This window comes from Colobus angolensis, unplaced genomic scaffold (assembly GCF_000951035.1).
Source record: "Colobus angolensis palliatus isolate OR3802 unplaced genomic scaffold, Cang.pa_1.0 Scaffold7, whole genome shotgun sequence".
In the NCBI taxonomy this organism is placed as follows: Eukaryota; Metazoa; Chordata; class Mammalia; order Primates; family Cercopithecidae; genus Colobus; species Colobus angolensis.
The window spans coordinates 14,443,514-14,453,056 of record NW_012120709.1 but is presented as its reverse complement, the minus strand read 5'-3'; the positions used below and the strand labels follow the sequence as shown (position 1 = coordinate 14,453,056).

The 9,543-nt window shown below is 41.1% G+C and overlaps 1 protein-coding gene across 1 annotated transcript in view; it reads right to left on the bottom strand.

Moving 5' to 3' along the window:
- CUL5 (cullin 5) overlaps positions 1–9,543 on the bottom strand; it is a 105,729-nt gene that overhangs the window by 72,924 nt on the left and 23,262 nt on the right. The window contains 1 exon segment of the mRNA XM_011926668.1: positions 5,496–5,605. Within this exon segment, the coding sequence (XP_011782058.1) occupies positions 5,496–5,605 (110 nt within the window).

Below are 9,543 nucleotides of genomic sequence, written 5' to 3'. Positions count from 1 at the left end.
GGAGGTGGAGCTTGCAGTGAGCTGAGATCTGGCCACTGCACTCCAGCCTGGGCGACAGAGAGAGACTCCGTCTCAAAAAAAAAAAAACACACACAAAAAATGTGTTGAGGCCACTAACTGTAGCAAGTACAAGGTTACTGACAATTTCTACTTTGAAGTCCACTTTAATAGGGAACACCATCACCCTATGCTCCTTTTCTAAGTCAGGAGTACTCAGAGAACAAGCACTATTCTCGGTAATAAATCTTATCAACACAGACTGGCAAAAACAACATAACAACAAAAAACCCCACCACACCCAACATATCATTCATAAAATAGTTTACTACTGAACGATTTACAAAAAAATATGTATACATGAATGTAATAAAGCTTTAACATGCCTCAGCTGTTTCTTACTGAACTTTAATTTCCCAAAGGCCAGAAGTATAAGTTAATTGATAGTATGCAACAAGGTTCTACATCATTTAGGAAATTAGAGCATTTTAAGTGATAGAGAAAATGATTACAACAGCTCAATGTGTACAGCTTATGCAATTACACATCTATAATTTATTGATACGCCATTTTAATAGTGTGTCTGAGACTGCTATCCTAAGAAACACCTGTGTGCAAGGCTGGCCTTTGGCAAGGATGTGGCAATCTGGATTTTTGGGAGGATTCCCATCATTCCTTAATGAGAACATTTTACGTGCCTAAACTATTTACACAAACAGTGTGACTTACGTTGAACACTTCCTTTTCTTCTGCCAGTCTCGAATTTTGGTATGTGCCAGGCATAAGTTGCTTACATGACCAGCCCCCAGCAGAAAGTTTGGGTGCTGAGTCTCTAATTAGCTTCCCTGGTAGACAATATTTTATATGTGTTGTCACTGTCAGTTGCTGGAGGAATTAAGCTTAATGTGTGACTCCTCTGCGAGAAGACATTTGGAAGTTTGTATTTCGTTTCCCCTGGACTTTGGCACATGCACTTTTTCCTTGTTGATTTTGCTTTGCTTCCCACTGTAATAAATCATAGCCATGAATACAACTACATAGCGAGTCCTATGAATACTCCCAGCAATCACTGAGCCTAGGGGTGACCTTGGGATTGCCAACACAGCTGGTGTCAGAAGTTGGACTCGTGAAGAGAGAAGAAGCAGTAGGATGACAAACATTTGCTGCTTCGGTGGCTACAAAATCATTCCTAGTATGAAACAGCAGTTGAGTTTCTGTCTTTTGTGACAGGTAAAAATTACCTATGAAATTTGAAAATGATAGCTCTAACACCAGGAGAATTGGCTACCTCATTCCGCTGGCAGTTTCTGGCCACGCTGACTAAAGTGAAGGGAGAAAAAAACAGAGCCTGGATGATGTCTCTGTTGGATTTTTTTTTTTTTTTCTTGCCTCCAGGTGGGAAGAGGCCCAAAAGTTCCCAAAGGTGAGTTTGGGTGGACTAAAAATGTTAAAAGTTTGTATGCTCTCTCCTTCAAATAGGAAAAAAATAATAGCAAAATCAGAGCCCAGTGCTGGAGCAAAGCTTTAGATAAACTATGGGAGAAACAGGAGTGGGGAGAGTGAACCACTCCAGCTGTCTCTTCAGCCTAGCTGCTGCTGCTGCAGTCCCTCCCTACACCTTGCATGCCAGTCAGGATCTCCCAGCAGCTGTAATGTTACTCTTATAAACACTGAATTTACTGCTGACAGTTGATTAAATTTAAAATAAGGAATAAGGATGGCCAGGCACGTTGGCTCACACCTGTAATCCCAACACTTTCGGAGGCCGAGGTAGTCAGATAACTTTGAGGTCAAGAGTTCGAGACTATCCTGGCCAACATGGTGAAACCCTATCTCTACTAAAAATACAGAAATCAGCCTGGTGCAGTGGTGGGTACCTGTAGCCCCAGCTACTCAAGACGCAAGGCAGGAGTATCACTTGAACCTGGAAGTCGGAGGTTGCAGTGAGCTGAGATTGTGCCACTGCAATCCAGCCTGGGAAACAGAGCAAGACTCCGTCTCAATAAATAAACAGATAAATTTAAAATAAGGGAAAAACGTGGTGGGGGGTTAAGAGATGACTTTGTACTTTGTAGCTACTGCATCTAGATGTATAATCAAAACTGACATAAGATGTAATATGCTGCTAGTCATTTCACAAATGCCAGAGGGATTGTCCCAATCAGGAAAAGTTAGTGAGACAAAACTTCTTGCTTTTTTCTGCTGAAGGCACTGGAATTTAAACTCTGTGAGTATTGGGAACAGAATAAGTTTCCACAATGGATGATATTTACTATGACTTTTTAAACTACTGATGCCCCGGGAAAAAGAGAGACAACATGAAAACAAAGGAAATCTCCAGATGAAGGAAATACACTTTTGGAATTTTAAATGCAGTTTTTCATTGTTATTGAATTCTTGTAAAATTAGATGTCTGACCCTTAGAAGCTGATGATTTTCCAGCCATATGTGCATATTTTTGGGCAGATCAAGTTGGATCCTAAGACAAGGTAAAAAGGACTTAGGACAGTCTTGCTGATCACTTGGACTTGAAATATGACTGCGAGCCTGCAGTATCTTGGCTTTGCTCCTGCCAAAGACAAGACAGTAACTGTTTTGGAATCCTGAAATCACAGATCTCAATTACCTGGATCTGACGCTAGGCTGAAACCTGACACTGCTACCGGGCTATTTCAACCTCAACATGAGCTGTGCTGAACCAAAAGCAGGCATATACTCAATAAACAGGACTTTGCCTCAATTTTTTTTTTTTTTTTTGAGACAAGGTCTCGTTCTGTCACCCAGCCTGGAGTGCAGTGGCACAGTCACAGCTTGCTGCAGCCTCAATACAGCAAGCAATCTGCTTGAAGACTCAAGCAATCCTCCCACCTCAGCTCCCAATTAGATGGGACTACCGGCGTGTGCCACCACACCCAGATTTTTTTTTTTTTTTTAAGAGACAGGCTCTCACTATGTTGCCCAGGCTGGTCTTGAACTCTTGGGCTCAAGCGATCATCCTGTCTTGGCCTCCCAAAGTCCTGGGATTATAGGTGTAAGCCACTTTGGCCGTCAAAGATTACTGAAGACTTAAAAGATATCCTCCTGTGGAGCCAGAAACCATGAAAACATCATGGATTCTGGCTGGACCACCTCAACCACTCACAGACACTCAAAGAAAAAGGCTTATTCTCTGATGGGACTATCCAAAATGAAGCTGCTGATTGGTCTTATGTATCTGATATGGAGACTAACAGTATTCCCAACTGGTAGTTCCTACCAAAAGCTGTAGTTGGGAGAGGGCACATCACAAAGAGTGTAGCCCCTTCGCCCACTTCTTACAGATTAGATTTTGACCCCTTCTTGAGATGTCTCACTGCTACTGACTTCTGTTTGCCTTTCTGGATTGGTTGAAGTTTGTAGCAATAGATTTAATAACCTGACTCTATTTCTCTCTTTCCTGTCACCTCTCCTGGTGCACACACACCTTAGTAAGTCAGTCTGGTTACTAAATGCAGCTGTCCCCAGAAACGAACTGATATTTTCTAGGCTACCCACTAGATATATGATCAGGACAAAAGGGAGATAACATAAGCCCATTTTGAAAAGTTTTAAAAATTCAGGATTTCATCCTGACCATTTCCTAAATATCGTATGTCTTTTTAATTAAGTTGTATACAAATGTTTTTAGTAAAAAAACTTTTGTCCCTCATGCAGATCTGGATGATGGAGAAGACATGAAATTTTCATTACTGAAAGGGATACACTGATTTTATAAGGAAGAAAAAACAAAACCTAGCATCTGGGAAGGGACAGTGGAGGAGGAGGAGATTAATGATTTTTGCTTCTCACAACTATTCCTGAAAGCTTTCCCCCTTTTCCTAAAGGAAATCTCTCAGGGTTGCCTTTCCAAGCTGCCACGAGTCCTTTTAATTCAAACTGGTTAACTTACAATCACACCTAACAGCACCAACTATGAGATGGCAAGGAACAGCCTCAGCTTCTGAACTTTCCATGCAGAACACCTCGTGTTTGGAACTAACTGCCTTCAGGCAGTCCATCTGAAACCAAGGCCTGAACTGAATTATAAATCAACTACACTGAATTGGGAACCCCAGAATATAAGGTCCCATGGTGGGAGGCCACAGCGGGAGCTTGTTAACCTGTACTACCTAATATCTTGCTTGGGGTATCTTAACAATTTTAAACTTTCTGTTTCTAGGAGAACTACATGTGCCCTCTGGGATTATATTTGTTAGTGTAAGTACCCTAGCATGGCACTGTCTCAATCCTGGAAGGCTTTCAGGTCCGCTTCAACTTACTGCCCTGAGTTATACTGTGCCTGAGTTGACAATTGTACCTGAGTTGACCATGTTAAAAAAAGGCCTATAAAGAACTGAAAGAGAAAGCCACATGGTTTTTTAAGATAAACTTTATGATTAATGGAGTTCAACTGGCTAAATCCAGGACCTCTAAAAAGGGATAACTCGCCAGGCGTGGTAGCTCATGCCTACAATTCCAGCACTTTGGGAGGCCAAGGCGGGCAGATCACCTGAGGTCAGGAGTTTAAGATTAGCCTGGATAACATGGAGAAACCTTGACTCTACTAAAAATACAAAAATTGGCCAGACATGGTGGTGCACACTTGTAATCCCAGCTACTCAGGAGGCGGAGGCACGAGAATCACTTGAACCCGGGAGGCAGAAGTTGCAGTGAGCCAAGATGGCGCCCCTGCAATCCAGCCTGGGCAACAAAGCAAGACTCCATCTCAAAGAAAAAAAAAAAGGGTTGGAGGCAACTGAGACCAATACTACAGGTTGGTCTTGCCCTGCTACATGGGGGAATGCTGACATAATTCTACTGTAAAGACAATTTGGCCAATGGCAAAAAGTTAAACCAGCACCTGAGACTGCATCCCCTAGAAATGCCTGCTTGTAAGATTAGCCCTTGGCTGGCATCTGAGAATTTGAATGGTCAACAGTTTCCTAAACTTAAATAAAACGTTCCTGAAATAACAGTGGCTCACTGTACCTATACTGTTTATGTAAACAATATGGTTTACACTGATTTTGGTACATGTTGAAAGAGACTGCCTATGTGACCAGCCCTATAAAAACTCTGAGTACCAAGTCTCCAGTAAGCTTCTCTGGTAGACAACATATCACACGCTGTCCATCATTGCTGGAAAAATTAAGTGTGTCCTGTGTGACTCCCCTCTGGGAAAGGACTCTTCTTGGAAGCTTGTGCTTGTTTTTTCCTGCACTTCACCCCATGTACCTTTTCCCTTTGCTGATTTTGCTTTGGATCCTTTCACTGTAAAGACTCATAGCTGCGAGTATGATTGTATGTTTGGTCCTGTGAGCCCCCTAGCAAATCATCATACCTGGGAAAGGTTTTGGAGACCCTCAGCATAACTAGTAATTATTTAATAGGTAAACAGAACAACCTAGAGTTACACATTCCATCTGGGTATGGAAAGACATCACCAAAATTTACTTTATGTTAGCAAACTGGGTACTTACGAAAACAGATCAAACCACTGCTGTTTTGTAACAGATTCCTGGCGTAAAAGCTTCAAAACAATCGGGCGCATAAAATCCCATTTGTCTTCAAACTGAAGAGAACCTTTATTCTTGGGGGGAAAAAAAAAGATAAAAGGGAGTTTAATTTAAATGCAGTTAAATAAAAAGTTTCCTGTAATTTTTATGAGACAGCTAGAGAAATGAAGGGCTCAAATTTAAATGAACCAGTTTTCCATAATGGAATCCCCACAGGCTTAATCTGTTATTGAGGAATCACAGGAAGACAATCATAAAAGAGAAAAATTAATTGTACAAATGTGTTTAGTGAAGAATTTGGCCTTGTCCAAAGAGACAGTTTGGTCTTTCCTCTTGGCTTCTAATAGATAATCTCTGGACACTTAGAAAGTTACGTCTAGAAAGTGTGTCTTTGTCTGGGAGGCCTTGGGTCATACTGGATAGGCTAATAATGCAATTCCGGGAGGGGACTGTCCACACCTATATAATCCTAGGCGGAGGCTGACCAATCGGAAAGACGAACAATGTAACTTGAGATAGGGGTCTGGACTCACAAAGGGACAGTCAACATGGAGACTGAAATCCCTGTGAGCAATTAATCAATCACACCTATGTGAATAACCTCCATAAAAACTCAACAGTAAAGGTTGGGTAAGCTTCCCTATTTAGTGGTACTCATGCATACTGTCACACATTGATGTTGGGAGATAAATATGTCCTGACCACATGGGGAGAGAGCAAGATATGCTCTGTATTTCGAACTCTCCTAAACTCTGCCCTATGAGTCTCTTCCTTTGGCTGATCTTATCCAAATCCTTTCCCTATAACAAATCGTAACTATGGGTACAACAGCTTTCACTACACGCTAGGAGCCTTTCTAATGAATTATCAAACCTGAGAGTGGTTTTGGGAATCTCCCAAACTTACAGTTGGTGTCAGAAGTGACAGTGGTCTTATATGGAGCCTGTATGGTCTATTTTTGTAGTTGTCCTAAACTCCTCCCAAAAAGTTACTGGAAATCTATATAAACTCTGAAAGCTGAGGAGAAAAAAAAAAAAAACAGAAAAATCCCCATCTCCTTTTATAATGCTAACAAAAAACCCTGACACTGAACTGTTGAGAAAAGCATAAGAAATGGAAAGTCTAGGCCAATCTTACCAGAGAGGAAAGATGCAAAAATCTAAATAAATATTATCAAATCAAACAAGTGGCATATCAAAACAATCAGACCTCATAATCATACAGTTTATCTCTGGAATGTAAAACTAGGGCAATATTAGGAAAAAAATAATCAATTACATTACCAAAAACAAAGGGACAGAGAGATCCCATATGTGTTAGTCATTAGTTTAGTACTCCTTTTCAAGTTAAGTGTGACCATGTGATTTGTTTTTTGTTTGTTTTTGAGACAGGGTCTTGCTCTGTCACCCAGGCTGGAGTGCAGTGGAATGATCATAGCTAACTATAGCCTTGACCCCCTCGGCTCAAGCAATTCTCCTGCCTCAGCCTCCCAAGTAGCTGGGACTACACATGCGCACTCACCTCGGTCTCCCAAAATGCTGGGGTTATGGGAGTGAGCCATGAACTAGGACCATCTGATTTATTTTGGCCAATAAATTTCAACAAAAGTCATTAATTTTCTTTTTTTTTTTTTAACTTTTAAGTTTAGGGGTACATGTGTAGGATTTGCAGGTTTCTTACAAAGGTAAACTTGTGTCATGGGGATTTGTTGTACAGATTATTTCATTACCTAGGATTAAGTGATTATTTTTCCTGATCCTCTCCCTCCTCCTACCCTTCACCCTCTGGTAGGCCCTAGTGTGTGTTGTTTCCTCTATGTATCCATGTGTTCTCATCATTTAGCTCCCACTTATAAGCGAGAACATGCAGTATTTGGTCTTCTGTTCCTGCCATTAGTTTGGTAAGGAAAATGGCCTCCAGCTCCATCCATGTCCCTGCAAAGGACATGATCTCGTTTTTCTTAATGGCTGTATACTATTCCATGGTGTGTATGTACCACATTTTCTTTATCCAGTCTATCACTGATGGGCATTGGGGGTGATTTCATGTCTTTGTTAGAGTGAATAGTACTGTGATGAACATATGTGTACATGTGTCTTTATACTACAGCACTGCAGTAACCAAAAAACAGCATGGTACTGATACAAGAACATATACATAGACCAACGGAACAGAATAGAGCCCAGAAATAAGACCACACACCTACAACTATCTGATCTTCAACAAACCTGACAAAAGCAACAGAGAAAGGACTCCCTATTCAATAAATGGTGCTGGGATAACTGGCTAGCCATATGCAGAAAAGTAAAACCAGACACCTTTCTTATACCACATGCAAAAATTAACTCAAGATGGATTAAAGACTTAAATGTAAAACCTAATTTTCTAGTACACCAGCACCAAACACGCTATAAAACTCATGACTGTCTTTTTTTTTGAGAGAGAGAGTCTCGTTCTGTTGCCCAGGCTGGAGTGTAGTGGCATAATCTTGGCTCACTATAGCCTCTGCCACCCAGGGTCAGGTGATTTTGATGCCTCAGCCTCCGAGCAGCTGGGATTAGACATGCACCACCACACCTGGCTAATTTTTGTATTTTTAGTAGAGACGAGGTTTCGCCATGTTGGTCAGGCTGGTCTCGAACTCCTGGATTCATGTGATCCGCCCTCCTCAGCCTTCCAAAGCGCTAGAATTACAGGCATGAGCCACTAGGCCTGGACTCATGATTATTTTTCAATTATACAAATCTGTTGAGGATATTGCTCAGGTTAAGAATCTGAGATGCATATAGTGATTGTGTGGAATATGCAAACTCCCTGAAATTATAATACTGAAACACTTTCTCAGCGTATGATCTGACAACAACCTACATGAAAATCATCTGAGGTGGTGATTATACATATAGATTCCTAAAACCTATCTCAGGCCTATTGGATCAGAATCTCTTGAAGTTGGTCCACAATCTGCATGTTTATCAAATTCATGATAAAAATGTTAGATGGTCTATGACCCAAACTATGTTAAAAACCACACATTTACATCATACTCTTACAAATGCTGCTTATATTCACAAACATAGTTCATCCTGAAAGTTAATATACTGTCTTGTTCCAGGCGCCTGCTTCTATCACACTGTATTCTTTTTTTTTTTTTGAGACAGAGTTTCGCTCTTGTTGCCCAGGCTGGAGCGTAGTGGCGTGATCTAAACTCACCGCAACCTTCACTTCCCGGGTTCAAGCGATTCTCCTCCTCAGCCTCCCAAGTAACTTTACAGGCATGCACCACCACGCCTGGCTAATTTTGTATTTTTAGTAGAGACAGGGTTTCTCCATGTTGATCAGGCTGGTCTCAAACTCGCAACCTCAAGTGATCCACCCACGTCGGCCTCCCAAAGTGCTAGGATTACAGGTGTGAGCCACTGCACCCAGACACTGTATTCTTATTATAAGAACCCATGGGAGATATCCACTAAAAACTTAGTACTGGTATTAGCTATGCTTCTTTCCTGAACAACTATTTTTACCTTATGGACTTAAATGAATCATGTAAGTAACTTCACTCTCCTCTTAGTGTTGGCTACTGGGAAATTCAGAGTCAGAATTATGATCCTGTGGCATATACTTTGTACACTAACTCTATGCCTGGCCTCACATTACTTTTTCTACTTTTTATTATTTTCCTGTAACCCTCACATTTTCTTCTTTTATTCTTCCCTACGAGGAAAAGGTGTGCAAATAAACAAACATGAAAGAACCATGGAAAGAACACACTTTTCTTGACTGACTTGGAGAAACAGAATACTCTCTTCATAAGAGGATACTTTCTAATTTCAACTAAGTCTACTTCCACAAGCACTTTTGTTAATTTTAATTATAAAATTAAACATAGTGTAAGTCCTGCAATTAAAAATAAAAAACAGGGCCGGGCGCGGTGGCTCAAGCCTGTAATCCCAGCACTTTGGGAGGCCGAGACAGGCGGATCACGAGGTCAGGAGATCGAGACCATCCTGGCTAA